Source organism: Mesoplodon densirostris, chromosome 6, assembly GCF_025265405.1.
Source record: "Mesoplodon densirostris isolate mMesDen1 chromosome 6, mMesDen1 primary haplotype, whole genome shotgun sequence".
NCBI lineage: Eukaryota > Metazoa > Chordata > Mammalia > Artiodactyla > Ziphiidae > Mesoplodon > Mesoplodon densirostris.
In genome coordinates, this window is record NC_082666.1 from 105,221,307 (window position 1) to 105,241,189 (window position 19,883).

Sequence of the window (19,883 nt, forward strand, 5' to 3'; positions counted from 1 at the left end):
AGACCTGGCCAGTTAGAATTCCCTTCAGGTTTTAACAGAAATCCCAAGCTGAGTCAGTCTTTTGTATAAAGGCTTTCTCGTTGCCTGGGTTCAGTAAATTGGTAATATATAAAAATAGAGTTGCTTTTGTTCATTTTTCTTGCCACCCCTTGGAGAAAGCTTTCCCCAAAATAATACAAAACAAAACAAAACAAAACAAACTGCAGAAGGAAGAATATCCAAGTCAGAGAAACATTTTCTATTTATATCCTTTGGACCCCCACACTTACCTGTGTCTGAAAGTATCAGCACTTTCAAACTTTGGTGTATTGTGAGTCAGTAAATTCCTTTTTAGCCTTTAAACTAATTTGTAAGTGTTCTCTAAAATTACAATTTATAATTAATACAATGACCATGGCAGCAATTGCATAAGATTTCAAGAAGCTAATTTTCTTGCAAAAATGAAGTTATGGGTATATACTATTTCAAGTTCAAATACTCTGAAACTCTTTCCCTGTTGCTGAATTTTAAAATTCCTTTATATTGGATTTCAAAATACAAAAGAAAAGAGGCTCTGGTTCAAGATGTTTGTGAATGTAAGCATACGTAGCCATTACCTTTGCCTCTCAAGAAACTATCATAATGTGAAATCTGAAAGAAAGGGAAGCCCTCTACTATAATATGCAAGGAGAGGGCCTCAGCTTCTGAGGTATATATGTGCCCAGTAGAACTCCTGAGTAAATCAGGATGGCAAGAGGGAGAAGTAGACTGAAAGTCTATCTGGGGCAGAGTTACTTCACCTACACCTTTTTCTCCCAAGCAAAAAGCCTGACAGAAAAGCATTTAAACGCCCTCTTACCAATTCTTTCTTTTAAAAAGGAGCCTTTAAAAAAGATATGTAAAGACTGTTTCCAAGTGATCTATAATGGCCAGTATGTTTGTTACAGTTCCTGCCAAAGACTTATTCTTTCAACATTTGTAGGTTTTTAGAATAGTGGCAGGTCTCCATCTGTGCATGGTAAAACTAAGCCTTTCAGGTTCTGTCCTAGTCCATGAATTATTCCTATTTCTCCCAGGATTTATTTTTTCTATTTTTAATAGTTATCTTATTCTCTCTTACGTCATGCCTATCTCAAATATCTCAACAAATATTTATGGAACATCTACTTTGGGCAAGGCAGTGTTTTGGGTGCTATGACTATTGTAGTGAAAATTACAAAACCCTTGCTTTCCTAGTAGTTTACATTCTTCTTAACATCTAGAGATATTTTGTTTTCTCTTCATATTTACGAATGAAGACCGTGAGCTCTGTGTTTATGATTATCTTTACACCTCTCATTTTTCTGTCTTGATTATCTTTGCTATCTTCTTTATGTCTGTCTACTTTATAATTGCTCCTGTTCCAAAGGATTCCATCCATCTCCCTCCACTACTACCATGGAACATACTTTCACAGGCAATACTCATACTTCTTTGACTTCAGTCTGGCATCTTTATCCTAATTTTAGAAGCATACTTGATATTCCGTGATAGCGAGATGAACATTGCCACTAAAATATCACTCTGACATCTCAAATCTCAGAGATTCCAGCTGAATTGTCATCTATTCTTCTTCTATGACAAACAAGTTATATTGCATTTCTTATATCAGTGGAACTTCTCACCATCTACTCAGTCACCTAAACCAGAAACTTAAGGACATCTTTAAATTATCCAAGCAGCCACCAAATTTTATTGTGCTTCTTTAATACTACTTGAATCTATATGCATCCATATCTCAACTGTCTCACCATTATATCAGGACTTTATACTTTTTTCTTCCAGTTAAAGCCATAACTCCGTAAGTGGGACAATCTAAATTTTGACAATCTGTTCATAACCCTGCTAGTATGACCATTCTAAAAATTGAAAAATTTTATTCCTATTAGAAAAATCGTGTTGACTGTGCATTGCTTAGAAGATCTAGTTCAACTCTTCAGCCTGATACACAATACCACTTGTTGCCTCTTTGGCCTCATCTCTTCATTTCTTGCTAATGTACTTACATCTCTTCCTCTTCTACCCCAGAGCATGATGATTCATACTTACTGTTTACTGAGCCCTAAATTTTCAATGCATCTTTACTGTTGCATGCAGTGTTTATTTTGCTTAGAATAAAATTAATGACTTCATTTCATTGGCTAATTGCTACTAGTCCTGTAAGATACAACTCAGATATAACCCAACTTTAAGGAGGTTTGAATTATTAGTGTAGATTTCTCCTCCTAGATCATTCCATTTTATCCTGTATCTGAATCTGTGTCAGGTCATCCCTGACATAGAGTGTTACTGTATGTTTATTCATCTGCCTTCTTTAAAATGTAACACATTTCTTCATGATAAGTGCTGTACTTCGTAACTATAACCCTAGCACCCAGCATCGGGCATGGCACATTCTTGGTCAGCGTTGAATGCCTGAAATAGTGATTTAGAAAAGGGTTGGCAGATATTATAACTTAATAGGCAAGAAACCCTATACAAATATATTAAGTAAGTGAGAGAGATCTAGGTTTAAATACATCAAATCCAGGATGGTAGGTAACAGTATTAAAATAGGTTTTCTTTGGAGAATAAAGGGTGAAAAATAAGTCTGGGATGCTCACAGTAGCCAAAAATTCTGAAGCAGTGTGTGTGTGTGTGTGTGTGTGTGTGTGTGTGTGTGTATGCCAGTAACTGTTCTAGTTTTTAGAAATGTAGTAGTAATTTAAAAAAAAAAGAAAGATCTTTTGGAGCTTCTATTTTGCGATAGGAATGGGGAAGAAAACAAGCACAAGATAAATAAAAAATGTTTTAGATAGTCACAAGTGATACTAAAGAAAAAAAAATACACTTCCAGAATAGAAGATGACAAGGCCAGGGGTGGTAGATAACTGTGTTGTGACTAGTGATGTGAGAATGGAGAACCCAGAGCCCAGAGTTGGCTTATAATTAGTGTCTGTCCTCTACGAATGGTGGATGAGAGAAAAAGGATTTTCCCCAACATGCTTTTCCAAATCCCCACATTTTTGAAGTGATGTTAAAGATGCTGGCTTGATGATTAAAAATGGAGAGTTTTGAATATCACACAAAGGAGAGCCTCTTATTTCATAGTGAAAAAGCCTGAGATAAGATGGTAAAGAATTTTCAAATCTTAAATGAAGTCACAGAAAAGAAATGCAGTTCAGATTTCCATTCGAAATTCTCATACCAGGAAACTTCTCATTGAAGGGAGTATACATTCACCTCTCAAATAATGAAAAGACATGAAATGTTTGGTTAATTGTAGTAAAGAAGATACTGAAGATCTCAAAGTATTGTATATGGATAACAAGTAATATTACTTAACAGAAACGTCATATTTCTTTGTGAACTTCCCAGTACATGCAGTGTTTTGATGTTCATGTTGTTCGATGCTCAGGCTTGTTTGCATTAACAAAAGAATCTTTATACTTAATTCTTCATGGAATATTGAGAGCACAACTTATTTTCATGGTTAGCCAAAAATGATAGACTTGATATTTCTATCAAAAACTTATCCACAGGCTATAACTACTTTCAAAAAGAATTTGTTATTCAGACAAGGGTTTTTTTTTGGAATTAGGCCAAAATAAACAAATGTTTTAAAAACTACCAAGAAAATACAGAGAAAATTCTTAAGATGGAAATATTTATGCTCACAACCACAGTGATGCTGTGTATTTAAACTGATATACTGTAACATAAAAAACGTATCAGGTTGAGCTCAGAAGATTCAGGTACAAATCTTCTCCATTTCTGATTTGTCAGGGCAGACAGAGAGGAATATGATTTGGAAGAGCAATATAATACTCAGCAATCGCTTTGAGAGAAAAATAAGTGGCTATATAGTTTCAAAGTCAGAGTGTTAAATTGGGTTTATGGTATAAGCAGCATACACTGGTAGAATGAGATAGGGTGATGTGAAGTAAAGTTAGAGCGATACGATATTGGTGGTTGTTCAAACAGGAAGGATACTGTCTTCTAGCAGCTTCAGTAGCAGGAATTAAGGATTCCATTTTTGGGAAAAATGGTAGAATATAATGTTATAGTGGGCCTAGAACCAAGACATTAAGCCATTTACTTGTCTAGGACTCATTATAATCATTTTCTAGGTACAGGATGGATCCTAGATGAGAAGTTGTGTTAGTTTTCTGTTGCTGCATAAGAAATTAGTACAAATGTAATGGCTTAAAACAGCATCCCTTTATTAGCTCACAGTTCTACAGGTTGGGATACTGGCATGGAGTGACTAGGTTCTGTGTTCGAGGTCTTAAAGGTCTGAAATCAGCATTTTTAAACCCTTGTCAGATAATTCTAACATCTAATTCATCTCTGTTGGCATCATCTGTCACATCTTATTCAAGCTGTCATGTATCTGGTTCTTGGTATAAGTAGTGATATTTTATTGTCTTTTGGACATTTTGGCTATTATGTTAGGATACTTTGGTCCCTATTTAAAGTGTTTTTTTTTTTTTAATTTTTAGCAGGCATTCACTCTTTATAGGTTTGGCACACATTTCCTGTACTTTTATGGATGGTGGTTCCATGATAACCTAATTTTCTGACCCTTTGTGGTACTCTTATGGTCTGTTTCTCTTGTGCAGGTGGGGTTACCTCTGGTCCCTTCTCATGCTGCTTATGGGGTCTGAAGTAGCTTCCCCAGGATACGGCACTTGGTGCTTCTGGTGAGGGAAGGGAATCTCTGGAACACGTGATGAAGAGTCCTTCCTGGGCCAGGCACTTGTGACAGGGTCTCCCTGGACTGTAAGGAGTGGAGGGTGCTTACCAGGTTGAGAGCTTTCTGTGGAGGGATCTCCGTTGCCGGTACCAGCAAGTTGCCTGATGTTTCTGGGGAGGGGAGAGGAGTCTCAGGCCCATCTGAGGAGAGCATTGTCCAGGTGGGAGCCTTTTGTGGTAGGAGCACTTTTGCTGGGACCCTTAGCCACTGATGTGTCTGGGTGGTGAAGGGGGATCTCAGGCCCAGTGGGGAAGGAAAGCACTTTCCCTGGTCACTTATTGTCATCAGGGCTTCCAGTTGTTCGTCCTTGCAGGTTCTGCAAGGCTCGCCTGGTGTTTGGGGGATTCCCATTTGGTGTGATGGAGGAAGAGCCTCTTTGAGCCACTTCCTGTTACTAAGTTGGGAGTTAGGAAATGCTGGGCCTGGATCACATTTTTTTGTTGGTAGAGGGTCATAAGGTGCCCTGCCATGAGGCTGTTCATCCATTCTGAGGGTCCCTAGGCAATTCACCTTCTCTAGACCTTTCAGAGATCTCCTTTGGTTGTCTCATATTATTTCCAGGATATATAGTTGTGCGTATAAAGGGGGAGCAGGGAGAGGGAAGTATAAACCATCTTATCTGGATTAGAAGTCCTCTGTGTGCCTTTTAAGTGCTCACCTGATTAGGTCAGGCTCACTCTGGATAAGCTCCCAATCAACTGTGCTATATATCATAATCTAATAATGGGAATGATATTCCATCACATTCACAGGTCTCATACTCAAGGGGAGGGGCTCCTACAAAGATCATTGGGCATCATCTTAGAATTCTGTCGACCACAGAAGGTGCATGTGAATGTACTGAAGCATTAATTAAGCAATTATCATCCTTTGGAAGGTTTTAATCTGTTAGGATAGTATGAAAGCCAAGTACTGTTATAATTATTCTACTCACTTTAAATGAAGTATATCTGATATCAAAAATACTTCCTAAAAATCAGACTATTCAAACAACTTTCAGAAGTTAATGTAAATTTCAGAGGTTTGAGCCAAGCCTTCATTTCTGGCCATGCAGATATCTTCTGTGTGAAAAATACGCTACCTCAAAGATGTTTTCAAAAACTTCACCACCACTCCCCATTTATATTTTGTAGTTATGTGCAAATACTGTGGCTGCCAGCAATTCACAGAGAAAAGAAAGGTCAGTGATGTTGCTGACTTTAACTTTTTAGAGAAGGTGTATACTTAACACTGTCTACATTTGTATAGGTTGCACATTGCACAAAATTTCTTATTGCTTTAGGTTATAATACAATGTACTCTCACCTATACCAGGATTGAAAAATTTAAGCAAAATTTTCTGGACTGGCCAATACAACCCCCCAAAAATAGCCTTCAGGCTGAATTAGGAGAAAAATCCTTCACTATGTTTAGGTTGGAAGGAAGCGTGACCTAAATTTTGATTTCAAATACTCGGGGTTTTGGGTGATGGTTTTACTGGGGACAATTAGAATTGAACTATGTAGACATGTTTCTTGAAGCCAAGTTTTACCTTTAAGGCTTTCATATTGCAGCTTGTGAGGCTCCAAGCAGCAATTGGCTACTTTGGGTCATTCACACAAGGATTCAGAGTCATATATAAACCATAAAACCCTTTATAAGAAATCAGAATCTGTTTTAAAAATTAATTATATGAACTAAACATATATAGAAAGAAATTGAAGCTTGAATATATTGAAGAAGCAAAAATTAAAGACATACCTATAACTGCCCTTTATCCTTAGTTGTTTACAATCACAGCAAATCAAAGTGTGACATGTTTAAGAGAAAGGTAATTAAGTTCTAAGGCTTTGTCATCTTATCACTTTTAAAAATACAAGATCTGAGTAAATGAAAGGAAAATAGAGAGGGTTGTTAAAGAGCTGAGTCATAGAGTGGAATAGAGAACAAGCGGAAGTGGAAGAGGCAAGAAAGCATACACAGGCTGGGTTTGAAGAGAGTTGGGATTGCTGGTTGTGGTAGATGGTCTCTGATTTGCTTACCGGATCTACTCGCCATCCTTCTTAACCCTGCTTCGTGATTCCAGGAGGCTGATCTTTATCAGCTTCATGGACCAGTCTCTCTGTGTCTTCAGGTTGGGTTTGGTTAATATGAACTACTGATAAGTGATTAGAAGTCAGGAGGAAAGAAGGCAAGGGTATTTATTTCCATGATCTGCCCCCTTCCAAACTTTAGGTTGGCAGTGGATGCCATTTTCTAAGGTTACATCTCTTGTTGGGTGGGCTTCTCCTATAACTCGAAGACATTCTGGGTTGCAGGAACTGCTATCTCTCTATGCCCCTTCAAACCTAGTGGTTATAATACTGGCTTCTCACAGCTGCTAGCCTCAGGGTACTTCATCATCTCTTGGTTTCCCTTCATTCTTTACACACTTTAGTCTCTTCATTAAATGCTATTCCATCACTCTTTTAAAGTGTGCCATCAGTTTTTAGCTAGAACTGACTGATACATTGGTAGTGGGGAATAGGCGAAACGTTAAGGTAGTGTTAGGGAGGTGGGATAAACTGCTGTGGAGAGAGATAGGAAGAGAAGGGTTTCAAAGCTTTTTATGGCATTCTAGGAATGTAACATGACTTCTTTATGTGAATGACTCTAATGTAATCTTAAATGGCTTCTTAATTATTGATATTTGGTTGGGTTTCTGTTTCTTTGCATGCACAACCAGGATTGAACAGGGCTAAGAGATGTCTGGGATTTACATGACGAGATACTACTACTAGGATCTATCTAGATTCATTATATCATATTAAGACATTTCTCCCATGGAATCAGGAACATCCCAACCCAGTGCACATGCTAAGTTTTTACTGAAATTCAGTGAACTGCTATGGTGTGAAATTAATTTTTATTGTCAGTCGCCTGCGTCAGCAGGCCGACTCTCAAGCCTTGCGCCACCAGGGAAGCCCTATAACACTTTATATAGCTGAGAATTCATCGATCAGGATTTTCACTCTCATTGGAATCCACTACTTGCCTACGACAAATCGGACACGTAGAGTTCTCAGACAGCCAGCAATCAATGCAGTGAATGTGATATTCATGGGAGCAAGGTAGTATGCGAAGCTTGCTGTTTTCTGTGTACTCTGTAAGGCAAATGCTACAGGCTTTTAGTGCATCATTTTCACCAAAAGATCTTACAGCCAAGCTGTCAATCTGTGCTTTGGTGAGTCCTGTAGTTTGCAGATTATGGGAGGACCCAGAGTCACTTTCATCAGATATTATTAGGCTAATTTGTATACCCCCATGGCTGGTCTCTGATGATAAGTTTGTTTCTTCAATGCCTTCAAACATCAGTGATATAATTCCTGAATTTTCATCACTTGAGCTGGAACCAGAAATAGGACTAGAACTGGAACTAGACGTACAATTGGGGCTTGAATGACAACTCAGTGTGGAACTTGAATGGGTATCATAGCTAGCATTTGAATCAGAACCAAATGTACCACTACTACTACCATTAGGTGACTCTAGCCATTCCATGTTTTGACTTGGAGGTGAGACACTATGCTCTAAATTACTGTCACTGTCCATAAGGTTATTTGAGTTACTAAATTCTGCCATTGTCTGCCTTAACGTGCTCTGAATTGGAACAGATGTTGTATCATTTAATCTAGTATTTAAATTTCTGCAAACGGGATTTCTAATGGTATTGGCATAAGCTCTCACACCTGCCTGATCAGAATGTGAATACATATGCCTCAGTCCTCGTTCACTTTCAGAAGTGACAGTGTTGTTTGGTGTCTCAGATGTTAACTGAGTTCTACTAGCTCTGCTGTCTCTCTGAGAATATGCTCCAGAATGAACTTGTCCTACTTCAAGACTGAAGGGTATGATTGGATATATTTCCCTCATTCCCCAAGATTCACCACTGCTGGTTGTATCTGGAGAATTTTCTCCATGAACGGCATTCCTTGTTCTAGAAGTTTCAATAAGACCGCTATTTTGCAACTCAAATCCAGTCATTTGCTGTCTCAGTATTTCTTGGTGCTCAGTTCTAGAAAATCTCGCATTCTCACTTAGCAGAGGCTGCTCAAAATTCTGAGAGGGTATACTATGATTAAGTCTTTGTACAATTTCCCTAAGTGAACGTGGAGGCGACCAACTTTCAATTCCTGCTCTGGTTCTCCGATACTCTGGGCTCCTACTTCTTGCTCTTCTCTGACTTGTGGTAGGTGGGAATTCCATTAATGTTTCAGTTGTATCTTGTTCAGACATAGATGGTCTTGTAAATATTGATTCAGATTGTGGACTTTCCACTTGCCTTTGGCTGTCTTCCATATTTTCTCTTCTGGGAAGTCTTGCTGATGCTACATATTCATTCTCTGGATTTGGATTCCCATTATCAAGGTTAGCATTTATTTCTAAACTGAATATGAACTGATCACTTTTAGGATTAATTTGGCTCTCTTCTCTCCAAGATTGGTTTTCTCTTTGTCCACTTGTCATATTTTCAGTTTGTCCAGAACAGTTAAGCCAGTCTATTAGAGAGTCACCACTAGACACGTCATCTGAAGAGTCTCCTCTGTCTGTTAACAAAAAAAATGGGGAGGGTGCATAAAAGAACTACCAAAATTAGAACCATCATAAAATAGCACTCTGAAACTTTGTTTCAAAAACAAACAAAAAATGAGAACTTAAATACTCAGGTGTTTTAAACTGATTTCACATTTATAGAGTTAATATTTTATAAACTGCACTGTGTAGATTTATAAGTAAAGGTAGAAAAGTTTCGATTCCATCCAAAAAGAGTGAGCTAATCCTAGATAAACTTAGAGAATTTTTTAAAAAGGGAATCCGGAGGAAGTCTATGTTTCAGTATTTAATCATATACACAGCCCTGTGTACCACTGTCGGAGGAATGTCAAGAGACTTTTTTTTCAGTCCACTGTCAAAACACTAATGCAATTAAACAAGGTAAACACCAGTTAAGGTACAATGCTAGTAGTTTAGTTCAATTTACATTATTGTCTAATTTTCATTAGTCTCCAACATGACTACTTCTAGGCTCTTCAGTTATGTGATTTTGATAATAGATAAGCTGTTTTAAAATATAAGGTTATTGCCCAAACATAAACAAGTTTTATAGGTTTAAAAGTGTTTGCATTTTGAATACTTCTTAATGTTACCAAGATTTTTAATTGACATTAAATTGAAGGTCAGATCAAATGAATAGACTGAACCTAGCATGGTACATATAAGACCATATTCAAGAGCCAAAGGATTATAGTATCCTCTTCATTAGACAGCAAAATCCTCTACTTCACACTGGGAGGGAGGACACCAGACCTGAGTTTCGAGCAGGGTTTCTCAGCCTTAGCACTACTGACATTTTGGTGCTGGACAATTCTTTGTATTGGGGAGCTATCCTGTGCATTGTGGGATCTTTGGCAGCATCCCTGGCCTCTGCCCACTAGATGCTAGTAACACCCATGCCTCCCCTGTGACAACCAAAAATATCTCTAGCCATTGTCAAATGTCCCCAGGTGTTGAAGAGAGCACAATTGTCCCCAGTGGAGAATATTTCTGTTTGCTTTTTTTACATGTCTATGTAGAAAAAATAATTCAGGAAGTAGGAGGGACTTTCAGTTGAGGTAGAAAACCAAGAAAAATACAAATAGGCTACTTTGCACTGTTTCCCAATTAAAACAACCCAAATGTGAATCAGGAAAACAAACAAACATACCTTGACATGCTCACCAAAAATCAAGTAAATGCCAGTTCTTTTTATGAGAAGTTACTTACCAAATTAATGTAAGTCACTTCTGTATAATTTACTATTTACTATTATGAAGTTACTATTTCCTATTATGAAGTTCCTTATTCATCCCATCCTATTCCCTCCAAAAGCAGAATATACCTGTATTTTCATCTGAGTCTTGTGGTGCGTTTTCTTTAATTAGCTGAAGTCTTCTCAGCAACTCTTCTTCCGTACTTTCACCTGGAATGCCTAGAAGATTGTTGTCTCTCATAAGTTCGTAATCTTCTTCACTCAGATTATTTACGAACCTGGAGAAATCTTCTTCCCGAACCAATCGGTCCGTTTGACTTATGTGTTGGGCCGAAACTCCATCTCCTTCATCGTTGGAATCCGAGTTTTCCATCTTAATAAACAAGTGGAAAATTATCTGAAATTCACGACGTGGTGTTGAAATTCACCAATGGTCGTTTCGTTTTCTTCGCTTTCTACTTCCTGCCAGAGTGTCTGGTTCCGACTCAGTCGGATGACCCTCCGCACAGATTCCTCCCTTCTCCCTTCCCGACTCAGTTCTGTGGCCCCTGGTGACACAACAGTTGGGAGCCGCCTCTAGCCCAGAACTTGCTAGACGTTGCCTAGGCACCCATTATCTTCCCCGCTGTTACCGAGTAGGGACTGGATTCAGGTTAGGTTTCATTTCATTCAAAACCAGCCAATGTTACTGAGGGTTTATAGTGTACCAAGCACCGTGCTTCACCTCGTTTCACCCACATGAGCCTATTCTCAGGTTTTCAGGCTCTGATATGCTCTATTTATTCGTTACATTCCATATGACTGCCTTCTTCAAAATGCCATGCCAAAGTCGGCCTAGTTCAATGCAGCAATTCTCATTTTCAGGTGCCCAGGGACCTCCGCCTTTTCTCCTCATGAATTTCTCAAATCCTAGACTCTCACTAAGAAAGCCCACAATTGTTGATAATTTACCAGGGCCCTGGCTGAGTCTCTTTAGTGTGTCCTCTCCCTTTTAACTGTTAATGGCTTCATCTTGCATTATATGGTCCTTCAGTCTTGTTTCAAACAAACAAGAAACACCAAAACTTTGGCAGGCTTTTCTGCTCAGCCAGGGAATTCCTTCTCCACAGAAGCATCAGGTTCATTTTTGTCCTCCTTTCTCATAAATATTATAAATAGTACTTAAGCAAAACTAGCCAGAACATCACAGGAACTTTTAGGACAGATACATAATAGTTACTTTGTCTGCCACAGTGAGTACTGACTTCGCTGATTTTGTCGCATGTATCACCTGAAAGGCTTGGTGAAAATAAAATAACGCTCATTTGCAATGCTATCTGGAGGAGACCTCTAATTCACTCTCAGTACACAGCTTAGAAGTTTAAGGAGCTGTGTAAATTCACAGTTGTTGTTTTGTTCACGGTCCACAGCAGGCTTTCTTGTTTGTTCTCAAGGAGATGGAAGAATGGTAACTTTACTGGTGTGACAGTGAAGAATATAAGTCTATGTTCTGCTTTTGACATTTGTTCGATGCCTCGTTTAACTTAAGCGAGAAAAATCAATCTTTCCCCTCTGAATCAAATCTCAGCAAGTCTTTGGATGAGAACAGAATCCCCTAGACTACCCTGCCTCCTTTATGGACTTCTGAGTGTATTTGTTATCTTTAACTGAAGTTATTATTTTCACAGGGGAAATCTGTTGTAAACTTGTTTGCTGTGCCTCAATCAAAACTAGCAGTATTATGAAAATTCAGCGTGATTTGTACTCTTGATGCAGGAAACCCTAACAATCATTAGTGTTCTTGAGAGTGATTGATTCAGTTTAATTCAATTCAATCAATTCAAGTGTCAAGTATATTTAGCATTTGTTAAATGTCAGTCATATTATCGGATATTAAGATACAAAGATGAGTATATTTAAGAATCTGTTGTCATTAGAGTATAACAAACAATTGAGCTACACAGAGGTAAAATTACAGTTTTGAGGAGAAAGTGATTTGAGTGAGAGAGAAAATCGGTTTCACTGCATTTGGCTTTTAAAGGATGAATAGGAGTTTCCTAAGTGAATGAAAGGGGGAAATATTTTAAAAAGTGAGAACAGCAACTACTGACACTCTTAAAACAACAAGGATAGTAGATTTTAATTACTAAAAAAAGACATTAGTTAAATTGGCAGAGCAAGGCCAAAAAATGGAGACCTTTATGACATGTTTAGAAGTTGGACTTTATCATTAATGCAATGGAAAGATGTTGAAGTCTTTAGACAGTTGATGGTCAAATTTTCAATTTAGAAATAATATTGATAGTAGTGTTGAGGATGAATATGAAGGGCAACAGTTCAGATGGGAGGGTCAGAAATAGATAGAGGGCAGCCTAGGCTAGTGATGACAAGGATCTGAATCAGGGCAAAGGAATATGATTAAAATGAAGGACTTTAACAGATCTCTAGGCAGCACAGAACGATTAAACCTAGTAATATGTGGGAAAGAGGTAAAAGTGGGGAGGGGGAATATATGAGGGAAAGGCAGGGTCAGGATTACTTCTGTATTTCTGTCTTTGCTTAGTGGACAGTGGTACCAATAAGAAGTAACACCTGATTCTGAAGTTGTATGGTTTAGCTTAAGAGGGAGCATGATTGCTTATGATTAGAATAGTATGCAAGTTACCTGAAGATTCAGAAAGTCTTACAGTCTTTCCAAATTTAGGTACAGAAGCACATGAACTAATAGCCCCGGATGTTTGGTGTTCCCTGTAGTTGGCTCTCAGTGTCAATGACTCTAGCTTCCTGAACTATTTGTTCCTGGTTATGTCCCAATTCTGGTGCAAGTAACAGGGTATAGGGATCATCATCCCAGAGACCTACTTATTGACCTTGATTATTTAAATAGACGCCACCAATATAGCTGTGCTTTACACTTAGTTCTCTCATGTCTTGACTCTCCTTCTGAGTATTGCAGTGTAGGTTCAGTAGTTTTTCCTCTGGATGGCAATATTGCTGCTTTGGCCTTTGTTCTATCCCTTGTCTTGATATCAGAAGTCTTCTGAAGATGTTTTTTCTTCACTTCTCATTTCAGAGATGGGAGGTGCATCAGGAAGTCCGGAGTTTGACTAGAGCATCACTCTAAGTTGAGTTGGAGGGGAAGAGGTTGAAGATGGAAAGCTGCTTACTTTCAAATAGTCAAGCACTTAAAAATTTGGCCAATCCATTGTTTATGATGTGGTGAAATAATGGGGTGTGTGTGAGCAGGTTTGGCTGTTCTTTTATCCTGGTTGTAATAATGGAGTTTTGTAATCAAGAGTTTTCTTTTACTGACTCTGTCCAAGGAAGCTTCTGAACAGATTCTATGACTCAAAGGGAGACTGAAAATAAGCAAGAGATAGCATTCTCCCTGAATATGGGTAAAAGGAGTTCCGTGGCTTTAGAACTGTAAGAAATGATCAAGACATATATTCCAGATACCTATTGCAGTATAACAAACCATTCCAAAACGCAGTGGTAGATACAATAGAAACCATGCTGTTATAGTCAGGACTTTGTGAGCTAAGAATAAAGATAAAGAATACTGGGGGTGGCTCATCTCTGCTCCATCATGACTGGGCCTCAGCTGTGGTGGCTTGAATGATTGGAGATAGATTAGACAACTTGACTGGTGTCATATGTCTGGGGCCTTGGTTCTGGCTAAGTTTTCTTTGAGTCACATCTTTTGGTGCTGAAATGTCCAACCAAGATGGCATCTTCATTCACAAATCTGGGGCTTGAGTTGGACTGCACAGGCTGAAAAATCTGGGGCTGGTTTTCTCTCTGTCTCTGTCTTTCTCCATGAAATTTCTCGGTGTAGTTTTGGAGTCTTAGCAACCTGGATATCTCAAAGTAGTTGAACTCTTACATAGTGAGTGGCTTCACCCAAAGTAAACATCTCAAGAGACTTGGCTGGAATCTGTAAGGCTTCCAATGACTTAACCTCACAAGTGCAAGAACACCTTTGCTCTTGCATTCTGTTGATTGAATAAGCCACTGTATCAGCCCATATTCAGGAAGTGGGACACCACATTCTACCTTTCAATAGAGAGGTAACAAAGATTTTATGGTTATATTTAATGTACTATAGCACATGATGAAAAAATCTTATAATGATGACTTTTCAGTTTATGTGGAAATTAATCTCTCCCTCTGTTTTCTGAATTGCATTATTCTCTGGGTAAAAATTAAAAAAGGGAGGACATAAAGTCTGAAGTTCTTTGCATTCAGCCTGATTTTAAAGATACCCGATTAAGGACCTTTTTATTATGTAATAGTTTTCCCACATCAGAGACCATTGGTAATATTAAGAGCTATTTACTGAGCAACTGTAATTGCTAGACACTCTGCTTGTGTTTTAACTTATTTGATCTCAAGCCCCATGCAAGATAGGTATTACTATTCTCAGAGAAAAAGGCATTGAGGCTGATGCAAATTAAGTGATTTTCTCAAAGTTACAGTAATAGATAATATGTTTAGATTCAAACAAGGTCTATAGGATGACTCTCCCTGTTTCGCTCTACTCTGCTATGTTTAATGAAAACACAATTTTAGACATCATTACACAAACGTAGTAAAATCTCAGTTAAATGAGATGCTTGAATCATGTTTGATCATTTTCATGTGCCATTTCAATTCTGCTTTGGAGTTAGTCTAGAATATCTTCGTTTTATCTTAATAAAGAGTAATTTTAAATCAAGAAGTAAACATAATTAAAGCTTGATAAGATATTTCATATATTTATGTCTTTTTCTTTCCTACCAGAAGGATGGGTTAAAAGCTTAAAAGCATTGATGCAGAAAAATGAATATAAATATGCATGTCTCATGGAATCTACTGGAATTGGTTCTTTGACACAAATACTTGTTTTGAATCTAAACAAGAAATTCTTGTTAATTGAAATCACACCCTTTCCACTTACATAGGCTTGACACTAGGAATTAGGTTCATCTCTTCCTTATTCTTACCTTTAATTATGGAAATAAAATATTTAGCAAGGTCTCATCCCTCTTATGATTTCCTTTCTTCCTGGTTTTGCTCAGATTTAGACTTTTTTTTTTTTTTTGCAGTACGTGGACCTCTCACTCTTGTGGCCTCTCCCACTGCAGAGCACAGGCTCCAGACGTGCAGGCTCAGCGGCCATGGCTCACAGGCCCAGCTGCTCCGTGGCATGTGGGATCTTCCCAGACCGGGGTACGAACCCATGTCCCCTGCATCGGCAGGCGGACTCTCAACCACTGCGCCACCAGGGAAGCCCAGATTTAGACTTTTGATAGCTTTTCTATTAGTGCCGTGTCAGTGGTTAGTTTGCTTCTATGCTTTCTCTAGTTTTGAGCCATTTTACACACTTTCTCTGAGGCATGCTCCAGGTCTGTTATTCACAAGCAAGTTAGTTCATATTTCTGCATAGTTGTTTATTTGTAAAGTCTTACTTCCTAGATTATTGTAATAAATAAATAAACTTGCATATACATAAATAATATTCTGTTTGTTTGAAAAGCACTCTGACTTTTTGTGAAAGAGACTCACTTCCCAATTTTACAGCATTAATCTGAGGAACAGGGGCCTGCTGGAATACTCCCCAGGGACAGAGGCTGGCAGGTGCCATCTTCCTGCTCTCTCTCTCCCTTGATAAAACTGAAAAGTGCCATCTTTTTTCCCCTTTTTCCTTTCCTGCAGGTGACAACTTTGTGCTCCAGCCAGCTGGCTCCTTCTTCCCTGCTCTTCCTCTCTCTTGCTATATATATGTTTTTCTTCTTTTTCTTTTTTTCTTTTCCCTCTTTCCCTTTATTCAAATGGTGTCATCTTTGCACTCTTCCCACCGCCTCACTCAGCCAGTAAGCATCATCTTCACACTTTCCTTTTGATGTGCTCCAGAGACCCAGAATCTCCAAGACAGGAGATCCCATTTTTGTGGCCTCCACTCAGGGGATGCTCCTTGATCACCTGGTTCTGGAGGCCAGGAGGGATTTCTTTTCTGGGTCCCATGGGACTGTAACAATTGGAGAGACAATTCTTGGCAGGATACCACCCCCAGGATGTACCACTACACATCAGACTGAGACACAGCCCCAGTCTTTACATGAAAAAAGCCTATTTGCTAGTAGGGACATGACTTAAGAGCAGACTTCAGGTTCAGCACACATCTAGAGGCTACGGATGTGCTCTCGGGGAAGGTAGGCTGGGGGTGCCATCTCTCCACCCTCACTCTGCCTTACTACAGTTCACTGGTATCTCCCAGAATGGAGCTTGTACACTTATCTGAAGCACTGTTTTCTTGTGACTGCTCCCCGGGGAGCACCTTCAGATTGCTTGCTCCTGGGGCGCAGCAGGGCTTACACTTGCAATCTCACAAAGCTAAATATATTTGCATTCTTTAAAAGCTGTTACCAAATTTTCTGGCTTCCTATCAACCTGAATCTAGGTACTGCCTGAGATCCTCCACTTTGGGTTGCTCATTTGTCTTGGCACACCCTCAACTGCTGGGATGGTGTGCCAGGTCTATTAAAAATAAACTGCTTAGACAATCACAAAGATTTGAGAGGCAACCAAGAGTAGACAGGGTTAAATGACAAGGTTCATCTGTCACACAGCTCTTCAAGACTGGGAGATGTGGCTATTTCACTTAATGCATAGAAACCAACACAGAGAGTCAAGCAAAATGAAGAAAGAGAGGACTATACTCCAAAAAAAGAACAAAATAAAACCTCAGGGAAAAATCTTAATGAAATGAACATAAGTAATTTACTTGATAAAGAGTTCAAAGGTATGGTCATAAAAATGCTCACTGAACTCAGAAGGAAAATGGATGAAAACAGTGAGAACTTCAACGAAGAAACAGAAGATATAAGAAAGTTCCAAATAGAAGTCACAGAACTGGAGAATGCAATAATTGAACTTAGAAATACAGTAGATGAAGCACAAGAAAGAATAGGTGAACTCAAAGACAGGTCAGAGGAACTCATCCAATCGGAGAATAAGGAAGAAAAAAGAATGATAATAATGAATATAGCTTAAGGGATTTATGGCACATCAAATGGAATAACATTCACCTTATAGGAACTCCAGAAGGAGAAGAGAAAAAGGGGCAGAAAACATTTGTAGAAATAATATCTGAAAACTTTTCCTAACCTGGGGAAAGACACAGACATCCAGATACAGGAAGCCCAGAGAGCTCCAAAGCAGATCAACCTAAAGAGATCCATACCAAGAAATATTAAAATGTCAACGTTAAAGATAACAAGGGAATCTTAAAATCACCAAGAGAAATACAACTTGTTATATAACTTGTTATATACAACTTGTTATATAACTACATCAACCTAAAAAGCTTCTACACAGAACAATAAACAATCAACAAAATGAAAGGGCGAGCTACAGAATGGGAGAAAATATTTGCACATCATGTATGTGATAAGGTGTTAATATCCAAAATATATGAGGAACTCATACAATGGCTATATATATATATATATATAGATAGATAGATAGATAGATAGATATAGATTCTCAAAAAATTCAATTAAAACTTGGGCAGAAGAACTGAATAAAATTTTTTCCAATGAAGACATCCAAATCACCAACAGGTTCATGAAAAGATGCTCTACATCACTAATCACCAGGGAAATGCAAATCAAAACTACAACGAGATATCACCTCAAAGAGACTAAGAGGTAACAAATGTTGACAAGGATGCAGAAAAGGAAACCCTTGTGCACTGTTGGTGGGAATGTAAATTGGTACAGCCGCTATGGTAAACAATATGGAGTCTCCTCAAAAAATTAAAAAGAAAACTACCATACATTAGCAATCCTGCTTTGGGTGTATATATATCCAAAGAAAATGAAATCACTATTTCAAAGAGATATCTGCACTCACACGTTCATTGCAGCATTATCCACAATTGCCAAGAAATGGAAACAACCAAAGTGTCCATACATGGATAAATGGATATAGAAGATTTGGTATGTACATAGATGGAATATTATTCAGCCATGAAAAAGAAGAAAATCCTGCCACTTGCAACAACATTTATGGATCCTTGGGGCATTATGATGAGTGAAATAAGTCAAAGAGAGAAAAATAAATACTGTATGATATAACTAAATTGTAGACTCTAAAACAGCCAAACCCAGAGAAACAGAGAATAGAATGGTTGTTGCCAGGGGTTGGGGTTGGGGGAAATGGGGAGATGTTGACCAAAGGGTAAAATATCCAATTAGCACATGAATTTCTGGGAATCTAATCTACAGCATGGTGACTGAGGTTAACAGAACTGTATTACGTACTTTAAAGTTGCTAAGAGAGTAGATCTTAAATGTTCTCACTGAAAAAAAATGTTATTTATGCGAGGTAACAGAGTTGTGTTAACTAGCTCCGCTGTGGTAATCATTTCACAACATGTAACATACCAACAGGTTGTACACCTTAAACTTACACAATGCTATATGTCAATTACATCTCAATAAAGTTAGAAAAATACAGAAAACAGACTGTTGCACAACATTCAAGCAAAAATACTAGTTTTGGGCTGCTTTTTCTTGAATTTAGTCATTGTTCCTTTTTTTTTTTTTTTTTTTTTCTTTTTGCGGTATGTGGGCCTCTCACTGTTGTGGCCTCTCCCGTTGTGGAGCACAGGCTCTGGATGTGCAGGCCCAGCGGCCATGGCTCACGGGCCCAGCCGCTCCGCGGCATATGGGATCCTCCCAGACCGGGGCATGAACCCGTATCCCCTGCATCAGCAGGCGGACTCTTAACCACTGCGCCACCAGGGAGGCCCATTGTTCCTTCTTGAATCTGTTTTGTATCACATGATAGCAGACTCATACAGGCAGCTTACTTCTGATCAGGCGCAGCCAAAAAGAAGCAACTGATGGTATATGGGAGTTTAGGGATAAGCTACGAGATTTCTCCCTTTCTTCCTCTACTTTGTGAAGATTCTCCAGCAGCAACTTTGTAACTTCCATGGCTCCAACTCCAATGAGACAGAACTGGTATGGTCTGACATTGATGATCATTTAACCTGGCCCTGGACTCCTTTAAAATCCTCTGCTTAACTCTGCCTTTCCAGCATAGGGGTAAAAGTAAATTCCTGTTCCTACTAATCACTCCATTATCTAGGTGGCCCTTCTTTACTTCTCAGAAGTTTCATCACTGGTGTTCTTAATACCCTGTATTAAATTTATTTGCAAAGACTTGAAACAATTTCTATTTTATTTGTTATGGGCAAATACAGTATAATAAAATTTCCAAATATTAGAAAAAATTAGAAGAGACATGAAATCTCAAAATGGGGAAATGTTAGCCACGTTTAGGAAGAAAATGTACTAATATTATTGGAGGAGAGAATTCAGGAATTGGAAGATA

At 38.5% G+C, this 19,883-nt stretch overlaps 1 protein-coding gene across 1 annotated transcript; it reads right to left on the reverse strand.

The window, feature by feature from the left end:
- Positions 1-7,723: 7,723 nt before the first annotated feature.
- Positions 7,724-10,893, reverse strand: LOC132491662 (E3 ubiquitin-protein ligase RLIM-like). The gene is made up of 2 exons (XM_060100496.1): positions 10,650-10,893; positions 7,724-9,318 (listed from the first exon to the last, which is right to left on the reverse strand). The coding sequence occupies exons 1-2, from the start codon at positions 10,891-10,893 to the stop codon at positions 7,724-7,726; spliced, it is 1,839 nt and encodes a 612-aa protein (XP_059956479.1).
- Positions 10,894-19,883: the final 8,990 nt, after the last annotated feature.

Excerpts from the sequence above, each read along its gene's own strand:
- LOC132491662 (XM_060100496.1), bottom strand. The coding sequence starts at position 10,893 with ATGGAAAACTCGGATTCCAACGATGAAGGAGATGGAGTTTCGGCCCAA. Across the intron at positions 9,319-10,649 it reads AGACTCAGATGAAAATACAG|ACAGAGGAGACTCTTCAGAT; the intron begins GTATATTCTGCT and ends TTTTGTTAACAG.